Source organism: Ceratotherium simum, chromosome 34 (assembly GCF_057802395.1).
Source record: "Ceratotherium simum simum isolate JZ-2026a chromosome 34, ASM5780239v1, whole genome shotgun sequence".
NCBI lineage: Eukaryota > Metazoa > Chordata > Mammalia > Perissodactyla > Rhinocerotidae > Ceratotherium > Ceratotherium simum.
The window spans coordinates 6020621-6041059 of NC_141933.1; the positions used below are offsets into that span (position 1 = coordinate 6020621).

A 20439-nucleotide genomic window follows, 5' to 3' on the forward strand; every position below is an offset into this window, starting at 1 on the left:
TTTATACCTGAGGAGCCTAACTCTACTGCAATAGATGGGGGTCCACTGAAAGCCTTTGAGGCCCTTCGAAGAGGCTAATGTTGGGTTCCGATTGTATAGGATAAGTGACAGGCCATCCACTTTTGGTTTGGGGGTGCCTATGGCATATCCACATTGGGATCATCCATTTCTTCTTGCTATGGTTCTGGAAAGGTTTACCATTGCATTTGTTTCCCAGGGAATTGAGAGGGTCTGTGTTAATGCCCTTTGTGAATAAAGGTAGATAAGGATACAAGCTATAATACATCCAACAGATTTAGGCATTACTTATCTTTGGCTCTGTGGCACCCTTCTTAAACAGGAACTTCAAGTCTGATCATGGCTCGCAGGAATAGGAGTCTGTGGGAATGGTGAAGTTTCCGGCTCTTGAGCTCGCTTAACCCAAGTGTGGTAGATCCAGAGAGTCACACCTTGCAATTTAAGAGAAGAGTGTGTGGTTAGTAAGACCAAATAAGATCCTGTCCAAATGGGCTTAAGTTTAAGTCTGGGGGGACCCAGACTTCCAGGTTTTCAAGTCCGTGCATTCCCCTGGCTCATGGGGATGAAGCTTTATTCTCGTAGGGGAAGGGAGGTTCAGATTGACATGTTTCTGAAGGTTAGCCATTACTTGCCACAGGTTAATTATGTGCTTTACAGCTAATTCGATCTCTTTATCAGGGTGCATTATTGAACCAGTGTCACCGGAAAGGCCCTTCCATATAACATGTCAAAAGGGCTTAGCTTAAGATTTCCTTTAGGGGCATCCCTGATACAGGTCAGGGCAATGGGGAAGAGCTTCAGCCAGTTGTCCTGTGCCTCTTGGCAGAGTTTGGCCAAAGTGACCTTCAGGGTATGGTTGGTTCTTTCAGTTTTTCCTGAAGACTGAGGTCTCTAGGCCGCATGCAGTTTCCATTGTGTTCCCAGTGTTTGAGAAACTCTGGCAACTACTTTTGATATGAAGGCAGGGCCATTGCCGCTTTGGACAGACCTAGGCAGTCCAAACCTCGGGAGGATTTCTTTCATCAGTCCTTCATCACTTCCCCTGCCTTTTCTGTTCTACAAAGAAAGGCTTCAACCCATCCAGTAAAAGTGTCTGCAAAAACCAAGAGATACCTAAACCGTCCTGGTGCGACTGGCATAACCGTCAAGTCCACCTGTCAATCTTCCTCTGGCAGGCTTCCCCTGGACAGTGTGGCTCTTGCCAGAGGTGGTATTGGTGGCCTGGTGTGCACATTATTTTGTTGGCTGTGTACACGTTGCTCTGTTAACTTATCTATTATCTCCTTTAAACCCAGGGTTCTCTCTATGCCTGGGAGCCAGTTGTACAAGGTTTCCTTTCCAGAGTGAGTGGAATTGTGAGCAAACTTTATTATTGCCCAGACTGTAGGTGGCCAGCCTCAGGACACAGTGTCCAATTGTTTTGAAAAATAGGCCACCACCCTTTTAAGAGACCCAAGCATTTAATACTCTTAAAGCCACTCCTTGTTTTTCATGCAAAGAGAGATCAAAAGGTTTAATTAAACCAAGTAACCCCAAGGCAAGAGCACTCATCAGGAGCTCTTTTAGTCTCTTGAAGGCCCATTCTCATTGTTTGTCCCACTCCGAGGGATCAGGGATCGGTTTCTTGCCCTTGCCGCTTATCATATAGGGGTTTTGCTGTTAATCTAAAATTAGGAATCCAAACCTGGCAGAAATCTGCCATTCCCAGAAACCCTGGCGATCGAAGGGGCCAGAGGGTAAATGGCTGATTTTCTTTCTTGGGGAAGGCTGCATTGGACTTGTGAAATTATGAACCCCAAATACTTAACAGTTTCCTTAGGTATTTGTGCCTTCTCTCTAGAGACTTGATAACCCCTTTCAGCTAAGAAGTTCAGAACCATAGCCGTGTTCCTGTCAGAGCCCTTCTCCATAGGGCTCACGATAAGGATGACATCTACAAATTGCAATAAAGTCCCACAGCTTAATTTTAAGTCTCTTACGTCTCTACTCAGGATTTCTCCAATAATGGTTGGGGAATTTTTAAATCCTTGTGGCAACACAGTCCAACAATATTGTTGTTTTTGATGAGTCTCAGGGTCCTCTCATCCAAAAGCAAATAATTCCTGAGACTCAAGGTCCAAAGGGATGCAGAAGAAAGCATCCTTTAGGTCCAAAACAGTGTAATATTTACTATCTCCAGGCAAGTTTGCCAGGAGGGTATACAGGTTTGGGACCACTGGGTGAATGTCCCTGACAGCCTCATTCACAGCTCTGAGGTCTTATCCAAACCCTTATTCTCCCATCCCCAGTTTCTTAATGGGCAGGATGGGAGTGTTACAGGGAGATCTGCAAGGGCTTAGTAATTTTTGCCTCAAAAGCCTGTTTATTATGGGCAAGATCCCAGGTAAAGCCTCAGGTTTTAAACGGTATTGTTTTACCCGAGGCCAATGTTTCGAGTTTACCTTAACAGGCTGGGCGTTAACAGCCCGTGCCCCCTGCCCTTGCGCCCAAGTGTTGGGATTCACCTGCGTTAAAACATTTTCTGGAGGGCCAGCCCCGTGGCTTAGCGGTTAAGTGCGCGCGCTCCGCTGCTGGCGGCCCGGGTTTGGATCCCGGGTGCGCACCGACGCACCACTTGTCCAGCCATGCTGAGGCCGCGTCCCACATACAGCAACTAGAAGGATGTGCAGCTATGACATACAACTATCTACTGGGGCTTTGGGGGAAAAAAAAATTTAAAAAACATTTTCTGGAATGACCTCAGCCAGTTTGGTTGGCTCATGAAGGAGTGCCACAAATTCTGCTCCTCAGTTCCGGGGAACCTGAACCTCTATCTTATCCTGCTGAAGACTCATGGTGACCCCTAGCTTTGCCAACAGATCTCTCCTCAGTAAAGGCATTGGACACTCTGGGACCTATTTCACAGGTCAGAGGCTCTAGGAAATGCTTTGTTTCTCTTTCTCCTGATACTCCTTTTATGTTACATTCCCTCTTAGAGAGAGTGCCTTTTTAGCGGTCAACACAGAGTATGTGGTTCCTGTATGGAACAGGAACTCGATTTCCTCTCCAGTAATATCTAAAGTAACCTGGGGCTCCTTGGAGATTTCCAGAGCCGAGTGGGGAGCCTCTTGGCCTCCTCAGTCATCCTCTCGGGTCAGGGGTAGCTGGAAGGAATTGGACTTGTCCGGCCCCTTCCTTCTCCGGGGACGGTGCGGGCATTCCCCCTCCCAGTGTCCCTCCTGTCTGCAGTAAACACATTGATTAGGCCTGAATTTTACACACACCTTTTTGGTCTCACACTGGGGGCCAGGGACACTCACCCGTGGTGATTTCTTCCTTCCTCCCAAGTTACCTGGGATAGACTGCAATGCCCCGCTGACAAGGCTGCTTGCTTTTCCATCTTCTTTTGTTTTCCTCTCCTACCATACCTCAGTTGTTGAAGACCTTAAAGGCAATCTCCACCCACTTAGAGGGGTCGGTCTCAGGACCAATGGCTGATTTTGGCAGTTTCCCCTGGATATCAGGGGCACTCTGAGATATGAAAGAGGTTCCCAACACTATTTGGCTACCTCACCATTAGGGTTCCAGGGGGTATATTTTTGAAGGCATTCCCTTAATCTCTGCATAAACGTTGATGGATTCTCATCTTGCCTTTGCTGAATCTCCCTTAAGTTATTCCGATTTACAGGGGGTTTTCCTGCTGCCTGTATCCCTTTCAAGAGCATGTTTCTATAGTGCTCTAAGGCTGCCTCATCCCCGGCTCTATTGGGATCCCAGTCCAGATGGGTGGTGGGTACTGTCTGTTCCGCTAGTTGCCACATCTGGTGATGGGGCTGATTGGCATACTGTTTATCTGCCTCTTTTCGGGCTTCAGCTAAAACTGCTGCTTTTCTTCTCTGGTCAGTAGGGTTGACAGCAGAGTCTGTATGTCAGCCCAAATGGGGTTATGAGTGGAGAATATGCCCTTCATGAAATTAAGGAACTCTCCAGGGTCTCTCCGCAGACCCTGAGAATGTGCCTTCCAGTTGTAAAGGTCGGAGGTGGTGAAAGGTACATGCATGTTTATAAGGTTCCCATCCCCATCAGGGATTTGGTGTAAGGGAAAAATTCCACTTTTCCCTGGATTGTAGCAAGTCCCGTGTCTGGTAGTGCCATCAGGCAAGGGAGGGGGGATAGGTTTAGGAGCGGCAGTGAATGGGTGCGGCTCCTTGGGTGCAGACTTCTGATTAGGAGGATAAAGAGTAGGGTGCTCTGTGAGTCCCTTTGTAGCCAGGATGAGGGGAGCAGATGGCATGGCCTCCCCGTCCCATCTCCTAGCAGGATAGAACAGGTCCTTGTTGTCTGGAGGGCTTTCTATCGGAAGGTACTCCCTTTTGGGGCAGAAGGTTTGATCTTAAATTTGGTCAATTTGTACTTTTGCTGTAGTCCCTCATTTTGATAGAAAGCCATAGGGGGCCGGCCCCGTGGTGTAGTGGTTAAGTGCGTGCGCTCCGCTGCTGGCAGCCCAGGTTTGGATCCCGGGTGCGCACCGATGCACCGTTTGTCAGGCCATGCTGCGGCGGCATCCTACATAAGGTGGAGGAAGATGGACACAGATGTTAGCTCAGGGCCAGTCTTCCTCAGCAAAAAGAGGAGGATTGGCATGGATGTTAGCTCAGGGCTGATCTTCCTCAAAAAAAAAAAAAGCCATAAAGCATTGTACATAGGGAATTTCTTCCCATTTCCCTTCTCTTTTTTTTTTTTTTTTTTGGTGAGGGGGATCAGCCCTGAGCTAACATCCGTGCTAATCCTCCTCTTTTTGCTGAGGAAGACCGGCTCTGAGCTAACATCTATTGCCAATCCTCCTCCTTTTTTTTTTTTCCCCCAAAGCCCCAGTAGATAGTTGTATGTCATAGTTGCACGTCCTTCTAGTTGCTGTATGTGGGACACGGCCTCAGCATGGCCAGAGAAGCGGTGCATCGGTGCGCGCCCGGGATCCGAACCCGGGCCGCCAGTAGCGGAGCGCGTGCACTTAACTGCTAAGCCACCAGGCTGGCCCTCCCTCCCCTTTTACATAACGAGTCCAATTGTAGGATGGTATTATATTTCAGTGACCCATTCTGGCCACCTTTCCTGATTTCCCAAGGTATACTGGGGCCAAGCTGTATTACAAAAGAATCATTCTCTTTTTAGTCATGGGAGTACAGCCAAACAATTGCCAATGACAGAGGAGGCACCCCAGTGGGCTCTTCTTCAGTGTGGACGCTATATTGCCCATACTGGCATTACAGATTTGTTTCTAGTTCCCAAGAGGTTGTTAGTAATGGTTAATAAACACACGAGTCTCACAATTTTAACCTAGATGTAATTGAAATACTTTCCTTCCACTATCAGAGCTCTCTAGCGATATCACGCACATGGGGGGCTCAGGATGGACGGCTGAGCCTCCTGTCCCAGAACTCAGAGCTGCCTGTGGAGATCTCTCCCTAGGTTACGGAGGTTTTTCTCAGTCAGATGTCCCCTACCAGCCTCCCATTCAGCTAGGACAGAGATGTGTTGCGATCTCCCAGAACTTAGCTGCTTCAGCCAGAACAGAAACCAAACCCAGGAACCAGAAATCCGCACAGTTTATACCCAAAACCATTCTTCACCCAATACAAAAGACTCTTACAGCCGACTCGTGGGTCCAGCACTATTCACCGCTCCAGGAGAACTCCTGAACAAAACGGTCTGGTGCAGCCGCTAAGGTTGTCCAAGGGGGCAGCCGTGCAGGGCCGACGAGTCAGGCGCCAAGAGGAACCTCTCCCTTCACCCTTCACCAAGCCGCCAGCGGTGTAGGGGAGTTAGCCCGGGCGAGCTGCCGCTGCCCACTGCTTCCCTTGTTGGAAGCCGAGTGACAAGGATCTCAGCGGGCAGGGGAGCAGTCCCACCTGGGTTGCCAAATTTGTGACCGAACTCAACGGGTTCGTCTCTTGGTGAGTGCGGAGCTGAAAAGCACAACCAAGGCAGAAGTAGGTGAAGAAAATGTTTATTGCTTGAACAAGCAATGGAGAACACCGGGGTTATCTCCCAAAAGCAGTGTCTCCCTGAGCTCTGAAGAAGGTGCGAGACTTTATATGCAAGAGAGCAGAGGATAACAGGTTTATTTGTTACAACTGGGTACCAACTGTGCTTAACGGGGCACATGCGTAGCAAGTCAACATGCCATTACATAACGAGTTACAGTAACTTTTGGACACTTGGAGCTGGAGCATTTTGCAGGGGTCTTGCTGCAAGTGTGTAAGTTTCTCTGCAAGATGGCAACGTCTGCCAACAGGGGGCATCAACTTCTGAAAAACAGAACACAGTTTTTCTTGTCTGGAAAACATTTCACAGACCGTGTTAGTTATTGATCAGATCCTCAGTAACCCTTTCTTGGCCTGGTTCCCTGGTCACAAAACCAATAAACTCTCCTTGGCCCAACTGTGTGTTCTACCCTCCTTTTATCTCGCATGTTCAGAGTCCAGACCCTGGCACATTCTCCTGGTGAGATAGGTAGCTCATGAGCAGGGACATGAGCAGGGAATCATAGTTGGAGACCTTGGTGCATCAGTGGATCAGTGGAGCATCTTGCTGGCATCCTATAAGATACAAATAAAGGGGACCTGAGACTCGCCTGGCACTGCCATGGGAGTCTGAGACCCTCAACCACAACGAGAAAAGTAACAAGTACACAAAACAAAGCCTTCTGCTATAGACTTCTAGAGGACATTGACCTTTCTTTAATTTACATACAAATTCCATATGCATTAGCCCCCCTTCCACTGGGGATGACTGCCGTCACAGTTCTGGAGATTCCCCTAAAATGTCAAGAACTCCCCCTCCCGACGTGTAGGTGGAGGAAAGACCATTATTGGCGGATAACCAGATAATGCTAATTACCTTCTAAACAGCCCAAACAAAAATAAAACTAACTCAAGACAGGGGCAGATGGGTTCTCTGGCACTGCCCGCTCCTCACTTGGAGGGTATCTGACCTTTCCTCTAATAAATCTTTGCTTGCTTGCTGCTGCCGTTGTGTCAGTGTCTGAATTCCTCTCTTACGCTGACCAAGAACCTGGGTGCTTGGCCTCTTCAGTCTGGTTACACTGGTACGCTCTGGCTGGGTCCTCAGCTCCTTTGAGTGTGGTCTCTTTCCCCCCTTATCGGCCCAGCCTGTCCCACCAGGTCATATGGTGACTTAACCCCAGGTATTTGCACAGTGTCTGGAAGAGGCTGAGGGGCCTGCACACTGTCCCGGAGAGGGGAGGCCTCTGTATCATCTTCAAGCAAGTGAGTTGGGGTAGGGGTAAGCATTAGCCCTTAACAGGGAGAGGTAGGCCACTTCTCACTCAAGGGTTCAGGGGACGCTGGGGATTCAAGATTTGAGGGAGCGTCAACCCAGATGTTGCCATCCCATATGACAGTCTCCTGACGTAGGCCTGGCAGATCTGCCTCGATGGGAAACTTCACCTTCTTCAGGGCTCAGCTGCTCTCAGGATTAAGTCCCAGCCTGTCCTTGTGCTCTGCCCTCCAGCTGCAGGAGGTAAGAGCCTAGCTGTCTTCCTGCACATCACTTAGCTTTTCATGCCAATTCATCACTCTCAGTCTTTCACTATCTCTTCCCAAAGCGTCAGTCAAGAGCAGCAACAGACTCCTGACACCACTGTCCTGGTAGGTGCAATTTCCCTCGTGTTTCTCACATGCCTGATCCATCTGGCCAGCTCATGCATGCCTTTGCTATCCACTGGTATCCCATTCATTCCCCTCCACCTCCCCGAATTTAAGTGTAGCAATCATTCTGTTACTTTGTGCCAGCAGCTCTCTGTGCCACCTGCCACCAGTGACAGGTCCTCATTGCCAGCCGGATGATGGGTGATCCTGCTCCAAACTCCCGTGGAGTGTCTGCCTTCTTAGGCCACTTTGGATACCAGCTGTCATAGCTTGGGCTCCCCAGGAAGCAGACTCTAGGACAGAGCTTGGCATGTGGGAGATTTGTTAGGAAGAGTTTTGGGGTCAACACCTCTGGGAGCGTAAGGAAGGAAACAGGATTGGGTGGAGGGAGAAATCGGGCTGCAGTGGGGTATCAGTGAAGGCCTCAGCCAACCCCATGGGAAGCTAGGAAGCTGGATGGTTCCAGAAGATCTGTGACCAGAAACCAGGCAAGGAAAGGGTTACTGAGAATCTGATCCATAACTACCAGGGTCTGTCAAATGTTTTCCAGACAAGGAGAAGACCAAATGTGCAGTTTTTCAGAGGTTGATGTCCCAATTTTTGCAGATGTTGCCATCCTACAGTGAAACTTGCACGATTGCAGGAAGACCCCTGCAAATTGCTCCAGCTCTAAGTGGCCAAAAGTTACCATGGACCGTTATGTAATGATATGTTCCTCGACCTCATTATGTAATGGCATGTTGCATTGACCTCATTATGTAGTAGTACCTTGACCTCGTGATGTAATGGTGCCTTGAACTCCTCAGGTAATGACCTGCACATGCACCCTGATTGGGCCCAGTTGTTACACAGTTGTAACATACCCTCTGCACTCTGATATATAAAGTCTCCACCGGCACTGAGCTGGGAGAGGCACTGCTTTGGGAGATATCTCTGGTGTTCTCCATCGCTTGTGCAAGCAATAAACCTTTTCTTCACCTACTCCTGCCTTGGTTGTGCTTTTCGGCTCTGCGCTCACCAAGAGACGGACCCACTGGGTTCAGTTACAGATTGTCCTCAGTTAGGATAAAGATCGGGTCTTTATACCCCTCTCTCAACTAGTTACTGGATGTGGGCTGCCTGGGGGAGGGGGGTGACCTCGAGCAAGTGACTGTCTTCCAAAGCAATTCCAAAGAGGGCTGACAGCCCAGGGCTGTTTGCCACCAGCGTGTGCTGGGGCTGGGGCATAAGTTCTCAGTTGAGAACGGAATGGTTCTGGGCAATGTAGCACAGCATCTCCCCAGCTAGGAAAATTGAAAAACAGACAAGAAAGAATTCTTGGAAATTCAGAATGATTGCAAAAATAAAAATTGTTAGATTTTTAAGGGTTGGAATATAAAGAGACATTTTACAATATTTTAAAAAGAGGTAAAAATAAGGGGAAGACGACAAGAGCCATGGAAAATGAAACTGAGAAGTTTGACATCCAACTACTAGAGAGAACAGAGAAAGTGAAATTCTCAAAGAGATAATGTGAGAGGATTTTGTGAGCTAAAGGAAACACATCTCAGGATTGAAAGACCTCAAGGATCCTGGAAAATGAAGAGAAAGAGGACCCACACCTATACCCGTGAGTGAGAAGTTTTAGAACACCAAGAATAAAAAGATCGTAAAAGCTTCGCTAGATTAAAAACCAGGCTGCGTACAGAAGGGGGAAATCAGACTGGCCTTAGGTTTCCCGTATTTAAGGGTGGGGGTAAGAAGACCACGAAGCCATGGCCTTCCAGGCAGGGGGAAGGATTCTCAACGTGGAATGTACACTCAGCCAAATTATGAGTCAATTCCACACCTTCTTTCTTAGGAATTCATGTGAAGTTTTGCTCCAGCCAAACAAGGGAGTGAAGCAAGAAATCACAAGACCTGGGACACAGCAGTGCCTCCCTGCTCCCCCAGCATCACCCAACACCATGGGGCTGACACCTCTGTGGGCAGGGACTCGGGGAGGCTCGGGGTTGGCAGCCCCCAAATCAATGCCGCTCGCTCAGGGGCACGTTCAAGCCCTTGAGAGCCCCAAGTTGCCCTGCGCCCCTCTCTGGGGTGGGTTCAGCAGCCTGCAGCGGGCAAGGAGAAGGGGCCCCAGTGGCCTCGCTGAGGACTGGTCTATTCCTGTGACTGCCCTGGGCATCTGGGGGACCTCAGGTGTGGGTTCCTGCTTCACTGAAAGTTGTTGATAATGGCCCATTTTAGGGCTCAGAGCTCTGCTTTATGCTGATGCTGGTGAAAGCCCTTGGCCTCTGTCCCTTTCTTGGACTTGATCCAGTGTCACCCTGTGTCCACCATCCTGCCATGTGCGGCATGACCGAGGGCTTGGCCTCGGTGTGGGCAGCAAAGGCTAAGCTAGGGGCTTGACCCCCAGCTCACTAGGGCACGAAGGACAGCTGGCTTCACCCCAACACTCCTCTAGAGGGTAGGGAGGGCAGCCATCGGGGGCAGGGGCTGGACTCCTGGCACTCTAGGGTCTTGCCCACATCATGTGTGGCGACCTGGCCTAACCTGATAATCTGGGTGAGCTCATTTACCAGTTTAGTGCTCAGAATAATCTCCCCAAACGTCCCAGCGTAACTGGAAACCCCACAAGGGCTTTCATCTCTAGCTGTGCTGGAGCAGAGCCAATTGGTGACAGCGAGGCTCTTCCAGGTCTGTGTCCCCTCAGTGCCAGGACCATGCTCCAGGGAAGGCGGGGACCACAGGCACCGCTGGCTCTCATGTTCCTTCAGACTGCAGCCCCGTGCAGGCTCTCCAGGGTGGGGCTGCACCGCACCTGCTTTGCTGAAAGCCTGGGAAGGTGCAGTTAGGGTCTTGGGCTGAATAGCCCTTCAATGAATGGAGCAATCAAGAAGAAGAAAGCAGGTCCCCGCTCTCGTGGCACTCACATTATAATTTCCCATCTGAGGCATCAGGGGCAAGAGCCCAATCTGGGGCCAGCAGCCTGGTTCAAGTCCTAGCTCCTCGGTACTCTCAGGGACCTTGGCCTTTCCTTCCTCACGAAGTGAGGGCAAGCTGTAAGGATTAAATGAGACGGCACCTGGCCCATAGCGAGCGCTCAGTACATGCCAGCGGTCACTCGTACTCTCCTTGCCTGGTCCCAGGCTGAGCCTTTCCCTGCAGCTCTGAGCCCTTCCCCGCATCCCCATCCCCCCCAGGATGAGCCACAGCTTCGCCTCCTCCCACCTGACCAGCTCTGAAGGAGGGAAGGTGCTCCGGGCCCACTGGGCTAGCTTAGGACCCTTACTTCTGGTCCTCCCCATCTCCCCTGGGATATTCCCAGATGGCTTTTCTGCTTTTGGATCTTGCTCCCCGAGGTTGGCTCCAGGGAGCGAGGGCCCTGGTGTGCTCGGGGTCCAATCACGAAGCACCACCCAAGAGCCGTTCCCACGCCTACTAGGGGGCCGATGAGCTCCATCCCAGTGGAAGAAGCTGGGGTCAGGACTCAGGCCCAGATGAGGTTTTTCCCTCCCTCCTCCGGACACACGCGCTCAGACCCCCAGGCGGGGACCTGTCAGGTGCTGGTCCTGGGGCAGTGGGGAGCACCTCTCCAAGGCGGGGGCCCCAGACCCAGTCCTGGCTGCCCCCAAGCCAGACGCCAAGGTTCTGGCACCCCCCTGAGGCAAAACCAGGGAGTGCAGTGGCCAGGACGACTCATCCCAAGAAGAAACTTGGCTCCTATAACTGACCCAAGGATGCTGCTGAGAGCAGCAGGATACCCCACTTCAACAGGTATTTCTTAAGCACCTGCTAAGTACCAGGCACTGTTCAAGGCCCTGAGAATTCAGCAGGGAACTCAGGAGTGGTTCGGATGGGTAGTTGCTGCACGGGGTCTCTGTTTTAAATACATGCTTTCTTGTCATTTACGTACGGCAAGGCCAAAAGATCAGGAGGCGACTGCCATTGAAAAGATAGTTTGTGACTCACAGATCCCAAGAGAATGGGGCACGCCACGACATGGGGGCTACATGGGGAAACACCGGGGTCGATCAGGAGGCAGAGGGAGACAGAGAACTGTGGGCAGGGGCTTTTATTGTGGCTTCCACAGAGAGGAACGGGCAAGGCAGGGGAAGCAGGCTGAGGATTGCCTGCTTTGGATAATTTCAGTGGGCTCGGGGGCACAGGGGCTGCCCCTAATCATCTGGTGCCTGGCCTTGGGGAGGTTAGGGCAGGGGATAGTGGCCCTGAGTGTGGGAGTCCAATAAAGGAGGTAGTTGGGGGTATGGACTCTGAATTGGTTGGTTTGTATTTGGAAGGCACACTTGCAGGTACCACCTCTAGGAATTAGCTTGTCCCTCCAGGGTCAGTGAGGCCCCAGATGTCAATGCATCAGAATACAGAACATAAAAGACATGGTGAATGCAGTCTCTCATGAGGCTGCAATCAAGATGGCGCCTGGGGCTGAAGACATCCGAAGGCTTGACTGGAGCTGGAGAATTCCTTTCCCAGATGGCTCACTCATGGGGACAGTGATTCAGTGCTGTTTGGGAGGAAGCCTTAGTTCCTCATCACCTGAATCTCTCCACAGGGCTGCTTGAGTGTCCTCCCGACATGGTGGCTGGCTTCCCCCAGAGCATGTGCTCCAAGAGAGGGAGCAAGGAACAAGCCACAGGGCCTTTATGACCTAGCCTTGGAAGTCGTGCACCATCACTTCCACCGCACCTGAGTTAGAAGCGTGTCACTAAGTCCAGCTGCACTCAAGGGGTAGGGAATTAGTTCCACATTTTCAGGGGGAAATTGTCAAAGGATCTGTAGACATATATTGAAACTATCACAGTCCCTTTCAGCAGAAGTCGCAAAAACTCAACACTAAAAGGAGGCATTTATGGGCTTATGTGACCAAACCAGGGGAAGGACAGAGTGGAGCTGGCCTCTCAGGGACTGGAACAGGGGCCTAATCTCTCTCTCTCTCTCTGTCTCTCTCTCCACACACACACACACACACACACACACACTTTTCTCTGTGCAGGGGCTCTACTCTCTCGGCTATAACCAACCCCACAGTCTGCCTGAATTCACATCCTCACAGCCTCTTGAACAGAAAAGACGGCTCTGGTCTCAGAGGGCCAGCTGCTGTCTGGGATGAGTCAGGGGAGGACATGGATGGACCCAGCTCTGTTCGTTCGTGTGCTCACCCCTTGGACCAAGAGCTGGGGCTGTGAGTGGGGCTTGGTGATTGGCTGGGCTTGGGTCCTCTGTGTCTGGAGAACAGGGCCTGGTCCCAGCAGGGGACGATGGGGGCTGGCGGGGGTGGAGGAAGAGACGCACAGAGGTTGCCAGGCTGGAGCTGGGTGGCCAGTCCATTTGTGTGTGAAACTCTGTCCTGGCCGGATTTATGACCCAAAGTCACGGTTGCCCTATTTTTGGAATAACAGGAAAAAGCAACTGCTTCAAACTCTCAAAATGGTAACTTTCCACAGGTGTGGCCTAATCAGACTTATACATACAGAGCCTGAATCTTTGAGAAACCATCTTCTCATTGTTGACACACTTCTGAGCCAGAATCCAGTTGCAGACACAGCAGATGGGTGGGCCAAACGTCTTTGATTTTCTCCCCTGCCTTCTGCTCCTAAAAACAAGGCTCATGAAAATAAGTTGAAGGGGCAGCAAATAAAATTCAAGCCCACAGGGCCCAGGGCTCTTTTCCTGACCTCGTGGCAGAAAATCCCATCTGGAGACGAAAAGGCTCCCCCCTCACCCCATCCAAAGTCTTCCAATGGGAAGGTCTGGAGCTCAAATGTGGCTTCTTGCCAAAAACATCTCCCAGACAACCACCCAGCAGTTCTTGGGGGTCTCCATGGGTTCAGCGAAAGGACACGACCAGCTGCACACGCTCACCCCGATTCCATCCCCACATGTCTGCAGGGCTGGTTTCCAGCCTCTCTGGCCGTGAAAGCAAACAGTAAAGCAGGCCAAGGGCTGGGCGTGATCTATGAGCTTGCTTCTAAAATTCCTTGGCTTCAACTTGATTTCAATCAGGATATTTAACATTGAACTAATATTGACATTTTAAATAACCACTTCTTCATTTGTCCAGAGCACACTGGAGAGCATTTTCTGGGGCTGTTCGGGAAAGAACTGAGGCTTAGGAGTCAGCCTGCCTGGGGGCAAATTCCAGCTCTGACCTCAGTTTTCTCATCTGTAAAGTGGGGGTCTGAACACCTGCCAAGTGTCTGACACACAGGATGTGCTTGGTAAACAGTGCGGCACTTTGCGACTGCTGGGGATGTCAGAAGAGGAAACAGGCCCAGAGAGGGTTGGCCACCTGTCCAAGGTTGCACATCCGGGTAGGGGCAGCCAGGGGTCCCGACCCTCAGTCCCTCCCTGGACCAGGCCAAGGAAGAGATGTCTCAGGGAGCTCACGAGAGGGGGTCAGGGGGATGGACGCCAAGCCAGAGCGATCAAGGACCTTGACAGAGCAGGGAGAAGCTGGTGGAGGCAGGAGGCCAGGCTGGGAGGGACGGGGCCAAGTCCCTGCAGCTTCCCTGCCCAGATGGTGCGGCTGGGGAGCGAGGCCCGCAGGCTGAGACCTGAACCCAAGGCCTCAAAGCAGCCTCGGGTTCTACCCCCACGCTCTCCAGGCGGGTACCCCAGGGGAGACTCGAGTCACAGAGCTGCCACCAAAGGGCAAACCCTTGGGTGAACTGATGCTGGCTCCCCCCCCACCCCACCCCCATCTTCTGACCCAACAGCAGCCCTGGAGGAGAATGGAGTTTTTAATCTGCATCCGCACGTCCCACCTCCCCAGCTGGGGAGCAGAACCAGTCACCAGTCTTTAAATGTTCCCACCTTCCACCTGGAACCAACCCACTTCTACTCCCGGCCTGATAGGCTGGAAGCCCGATCTTTCTCTTGGGGTTCCTGTCCCCCACAGAATTAGGAGGTCACCAGTGTTACCAGCCTCCTGCAGTCACCCTGTGCCAGAATATAAAAAATAGTGGCTCGAGCCCCCACTTGTGGCAGAGTCGTTACAAGCACAGGCTCCAGAGCCAGAGAGCCTGGGTTCAAATCCTGGCTTGGCCTCTTAATCAGCTGTGCATCTTTGAGAAGGCTGCTTCACCTCTCTGGGTCTCAATGTCCTCATCTGTAAAACGGGGATATTAATAGCATCTACTAGGTGGGTTCTTTCGTGAGGATGAAATGAGTTAATGTATGTAAAATGCTTGCGGCATTGCTTGGAGGAAGGTTAGCCCCAGGTGTCACCTGTCACCTCTCCAGCTGGAGGGGCTCCCAGCCTCTCCCTAACCTAGCCACCTGGTCACCCCCATGCCTTGCTGCACCAGCTCACACCAGTCACCGGCTGCCCAAACAGGGGCCAGCCACTCCTCTCAGCCGCAGGGAGCCTCCTCCATCCACCTTCTTGGGGTCACGGAGCAGCACACTCAAGATGCCCAGTCATCCGGAAGAATGTGGAAGCAGTTGGTTGCAGGAAACTTTCAAAAGAGCAACTTCCTCCTGCCGCCCTGGGACCTGCAGGATGCCCGAGTGTCCCCTGGGCCTGCTCTGTGGCCTCTCACGGCTACTGTCCTGCCTGCCTGCTTGGTGAACCACTGTGGCCCTAGATTCTAGCACTCTCCGTGAGGAGCCGCTGGCCGGGGCTGCCTGCCCTCCTCGCACCCGGTGGAGCTGGGAGCTGAACATGCTGTGCTGAAGGCTCAGGGCACAAGGACACAGGGCCTGAGGAGGCTCGAAGGCTGTGGGGCTGCAGGCCTCAGCCCTCCCCTGCAGTCTCCCTAGGGCAGAGTGATGAAACCCACCAGGACAGCGGATCCCCAGGCGGCAATCTCTGCCTCCAGCGCAGTGGGTGCTTCAGGGTCCTCCACTCTCCTCTCGGGGACCAACAGGCCCTTCCCAGGGCATTCCCACCCTGAGGTCAGCTCTCCTCCTCTGGAACCCAAAACTGCCAATCAGCCCCCAAAACCGAGTGCATCTCCTCACAAGGCGTCTGTTCAGTCTGTCGGGCAGAGGCTCCTTCGAGCAGCCAGGCCGGAGGCCTGGGAGCTTCAGACCCACGACATCATCTTGGCCCACCTACCCACTTGCTCAGTAAACCTGGGAAGCCCAGTCCCCTCTCCGGGCCTCAGTACCCCTATCTGTAAGGCGAGGATGTTGAGTTAGGTGATGCCGGAGGGCTCCTGAGCACTCACAGGCTAAGGCTCCTAACAGTCCTCTTTCATGTCATTTTTCCTGCTCAAAAGCCTGCAGTGGCTCCCCAGTGCCCTGGGCATCAACTCCACTTGTGGGCAAGGCCTCCACACTGGACACCAGTGCCCCTGCCCACTCCACCCCCCAAGAAGCCTCTGCCAGCCTCTGGCTCCTGTCCATGCCTGGGTCATCCCTGGAAATGAGACCGGCCTCCTGCTTTCTCCTCTGGCCCCTAACCCCCTCCCTCCTTCTTTTTCCGAGGACCACTCATACGTCTGGGAGTCACTCAAACCTAGATCTGAATTCCAGCTCTCCTGTTTATGAGCTGTGAGGCCTTCGGTAAGCTGCCTCACCTCTCTGAGTTTCAGCTTCCTCCCTTGAGGGGGTTAGATGAGATAATTAAGTCCTCAGCATGGTGCCCCCACGGAGTGGGGGCACCAGGCCTGTGACCTTGGACAGGCCTCTGACAGGAGACTCTTGTCAACCAACTTGGTTGATGAGAGAGTGAGAGAGCTCGTGGTACTGAGGCCCGGAGGTAGCAGCATGTGGGACATAAGGTTCAGTTCTTGTTGGTGTTTGCACACCCATTTCCTGACAGGTAAAGGTGAGTCAGCCACCCCACCTGGGGGCAGGGGAGAGTGGAGCTGAGGGAGAGGCGGAAGTGCCAGGTCACCTGGGTCACTGCCGGAGGGACAGCGAAGTGAGCACTGAGCGGGTGTGGCTGTGGGTAGATGGGACAGAGCTGGGCAGACAGGGTCACAGGAACAAAGGCTGGAGGGACAATGCTGGGCATCCAGGGAGCTGAGAGAAGCGCAGTGGGGCACTAAGGGTGAACAGGGCAGGGAGAGCGGGGAATGTTCTGGAGAGCGGGAGTTCATATCAAGGAGAGCCTGGCAGGCTCCTCAAGCTGTGGACTTCACCTGGAGGGCATCGAGGATCCACTGAGAGGTTTGCACTGCGAGTGCCAGGCATTCTGGAGTTGTGTGACTCCACGTTGCCCAGTGAGCCTGCAGGAGTGCGGGGCAGGCTGAGGGAGCCAGGCAGGAGGCAGCTGTGGCTTTTCAGAAGGGAGAGACAGGCTGGGACTGGGCAGGCGGTGGGGCACCCCCACCAGGGCCTGCCAGAGGCCCCCTGCAGCTGAGGGAGACCTCGACCCCCTCGGGTCCCCAAGCAGCGAACACTGTTCAGAGCTCCAGGCCTGCCTCGGGCCCCCCAGCCCAGGGCCCTGCTGGCTGCCTGCCACACCCCCTAAAGTTGTCTGATTGTCTGCGACCCTGGGTAATGTACAAGACCAGTCTTGTACCAGTCTTGTACAGTCTTGTACACCAGACTGTACATTGTACAGTCTTGTACAGTCACAACATCGATGTGCGTATGAAACACTCGAGTGTGTGTCACTCCCAAGTGTACACAATGTCTGAGTGTGAGGAGACCATCCTGAGGCCAACCTGACCGCATGCCTGACGGAATTCATCACACAGACGGCAGGGACCGTCTGTCAGTTACACACAAGGCCGCCCTTGTCTCAGATGGAGATGGCTCCCCCAGGTGCTATAATCGTGCATGCCTGGTGAGGTCAGAGGACGTCCCAAGATGGATCCTTGAGGTCTGGAGTCTCATCTTCCTCCTCTTTGCCTCCCGGCAGCTCCAGGGGCCAAATGCTGTTCCAGGGCCCAGATGCCCACCCAGTCCTCATCCTCCCCAAGGCAGCCTGGGAGGGAGCAGAGGGTCCCCTGTACCCACCAGGCCCCTTGGGGACCACAGCACAGCGTCCTTCTCACTGTGTTTATTGGTTTCCAAGGGCAGCCCTCTCCCGAGGAGGCCGAGCAGGCTTATATCTTGCGGCTTCCAAAAACAGGGCGGTTCACATGCTCGGGGGAGGCCAGGAAGGCCTTGAGCTTGGGCCGGGCGCTGAGGCGGGCCACGTAGGCTGAGAGCAGGGGGAAGGAGTCCAGGCAGCCAGGGGCGAGGACCTGGTGAACCAGCAGCAAGTCCAGCAGGTTGTAGTCCGCGAAGGAGATCTGCAGGGCAGGTGGTGGGAGGGGGCTGGAGCGGGCTGAGAAGGGGGGCTGCCGGGAGCCAGAACCTCGGGTGCTCCAATGAACCAGTCATGGCCCGGCTCTGGGCCTCAGTTTGCCCGTCTTGAGAAATGGACCCACAATGGGCTGGATCTAGCGCTCACCTGGTCACCCACGATGAAGGCCTGGCCTCCCTGGTTCTGAGCCAGCAGGGTCTCAAAAGGCTTCAGGTGCCCAGGCAGCTCCTGAACATACCGGGCCTTGCCCTCCTCCTACAAACGAGAGTAATCCCAGCTGGCGGCATGCAGTGTGCCTGGCCAGATGACCTCACTGTCCCCACACCCCCCCCAGCCCTGAGCACCAGCCGAGGCCCCTGCTCACATAGTCATGGCGGATGAGGTGGCTGCCGCGCTTCCGGAGGTCCTCCACACCATCGTTGACCATGTCCACCAGCGCCGCCTCCCGCTGGTCTCTGCCGTAGAGCCCTGGGTCAGTGGCCAGGCAGTGGGTCATGTTCTGGCTGGGCGGGCGCCCCCGCTGCTCTCTCTTCCAAACCAGACCCCTTGCTTTGGAGGCCCTGCTTTGCCCAACTCTGCTGCCCCCAACTCCACGAGCCCAAGGGGACACACCCAGCTGAAGCCCACGCCTGTCTTCTAGGCCACACCCCGGGTCCCTAGGACTTGGAAATTCCCTACCCAAATGGCCCAAGCCCCCTCCCCAGGTCTGTCCCCCGCGAGGGTGGACCAAGCCTCTGGTGCACACCTCCCTAGGCCGGGAGGTGGCTGTTGTAGGGCCTGGACAGAACTTGGCTGTGTGGGCGGGCGTGTCCACTGGCAGTGCAGCACAGCATATGGGCGGGACGAGGGGGTGGCAGGCTGCAGCCAGAGGCCTCTGTCCTCACCCTGGGTCCCGCAGAAGTGAGGGTGGGCCTGGGCATGGCTGCTCCCGCTGCTCCTCTGCCCCCTTCCCTAGTTGCCATGTCCTTCTGGGACCCTGAGCTTTTCTGGACCTCCCCAAACTGGCAAAAGAAGAGGCAGCCACCTCCCTAAGCCATGTTCCTGCCACCCTTGAAACAGGGCCACAGGCCTGCTCACCGTGACCAGGGGTTTTCCAGATTCAGGTGAGGCTAGAGCAGGAAGAAATGGGCAGGAGGTCTACCTGGAATGCCCTGGCCACACCCATAGTGACCTCTAGCCTACACCAGCACACACGTGGGGACTGGCAGCCTCCTCGGAGCTGTCGTCCAGGAAATGGGCACAGTGAACCCATCTGGTGCCGCCTGGCTGGGGGCTACCCCGAGCTGCATGGCCCCTGCCCAGGTGGACTGGCAACCCCAGCCCCATAACCCAGAGCCCTCCTAATCCAGGCCCTGCCCCTTCCTTTAGGGCCATCTGGCCTGCCCTCTAGCCGGGCAGGAGTCTAGTGGCTGCAGGTCCAACAGCTCAGGCCCCAGGACATCCTGCCATGATCCGTCAGGCACTTTTCTGGACGGGGCCGCCTGCAACCTCAGGACTCACCGAGGGAGCGGCCCAGGTGTCGCAGGATGGCGTTGGACTGGTACAGAGTGAGGTCTCCATCCTGGAACTTGGGGAGCTGCCCGTACAGCTGGGAGGTGGCACGGCTCAGTGAGGGACGCTGAGCTCAGCTGTCCCCCACCCTAGTTTTGCTCCCAAAGGCCCAGCACCCGCCCCCTGCCTGGGCACAGTCACTCACACAGGAGGCCTTGAGTGGGCCCTGCAGCCAGGTCTCTTTGGTCACCACCTCCTCCTTCCAGCTCTGGCCCTGGTCAGCCAGCAGCATGCGCATGGCCTCGCAGCGCCCTGAGGCGCGGAGACAGGGGTGTGGGGATGGGCAGAGATCCCAGCCTCACAGCACCCTGGGGAAGGGTCAGGAGTACGGGGAAGGTACATAGGAATAGGATAGAATCGCCAGCTTGGTAGCATTCTGGGGAGAGGATGGATCTCAGAGAAAGAACGGAGACCATGGCCGCGACACTGTTTTGGATATGGGGACGGGGCGGAGACCCTCACCCGACAGCGCCCCAGTAAGGGAACAAGGACAGACGGACAGGAAACAGCGCCTGCGGCTCACGAGGTTGCAGCCAGCGGGAAAACCAGTCTCGCGCTCCCCGCCTCGCCCCTCCATCCCTGGTCCCGCCCCGCGACCCCGGCTCCGCCCCCGCAATCATTGACCCCGCCCCCGTGACCCCGACCCCGACCCCGCCCCCCGATCCCGGCTCCCGCCCTGGCCCGCGCCTAGCGAGCCGCCTGAGCGTCCGGGCTGCGCCGGGTCTGTGCCCTTCGCCTTCCTGAAGGAGGAGGAGCCGCACCTCGGACGGGGAAGTAGACGATGGTGTAGGGCGGCACTAGGAGAGACAGAGAGGACGATGAAGGAGGACCCCCCCGCGGGGCTGCAGGGCCCAGGGGCAGGCAGCCTGGGGGTCAGACCCCCGGGAGAGGAGGTGGCTCAGCCTGGGCGCCCCCACACCCGTCCAGACCCTACTCACTGGTGGCGGTGGAGTGGAAGTGGGCGGAAGCCCAGAGGCCTTATATTTACGAGTCTGCTCCACGCCCTCTTCCCTCCCT

General features: G+C 54.3%; 1 protein-coding gene across 3 annotated transcripts; it reads right to left on the bottom strand.

Annotated features, from left to right (window-relative positions):
* Positions 1 to 11703: 11703 nt before the first annotated feature.
* LOC101407640 (glutathione S-transferase P-like) lies at positions 11704 to 20439 on the bottom strand. 3 transcript variants are annotated; one of them, XR_015549701.1, is made up of 8 exons: positions 20361 to 20421; positions 19885 to 20219; positions 19568 to 19674; positions 19372 to 19459; positions 18236 to 18339; positions 18019 to 18126; positions 13139 to 17857; positions 11704 to 13048 (listed from the first exon to the last, which is right to left on the bottom strand). XR_015549701.1 is itself a non-coding variant. In XM_087422550.1 (7 exons), coding segments are annotated over exons 1-7 (633 nt in total). In that variant the 5' UTR covers positions 20362 to 20439; the 3' UTR covers positions 11704 to 17668. The 3 variants fall into 3 exon arrangements, 2 of the variants coding, with proteins under 2 accessions (XP_087278676.1, XP_087278675.1); XM_087422550.1 differs by having other exon boundaries at positions 11704 to 17857; positions 20184 to 20219; positions 20361 to 20439; XM_087422549.1 differs by having other exon boundaries at positions 11704 to 17857.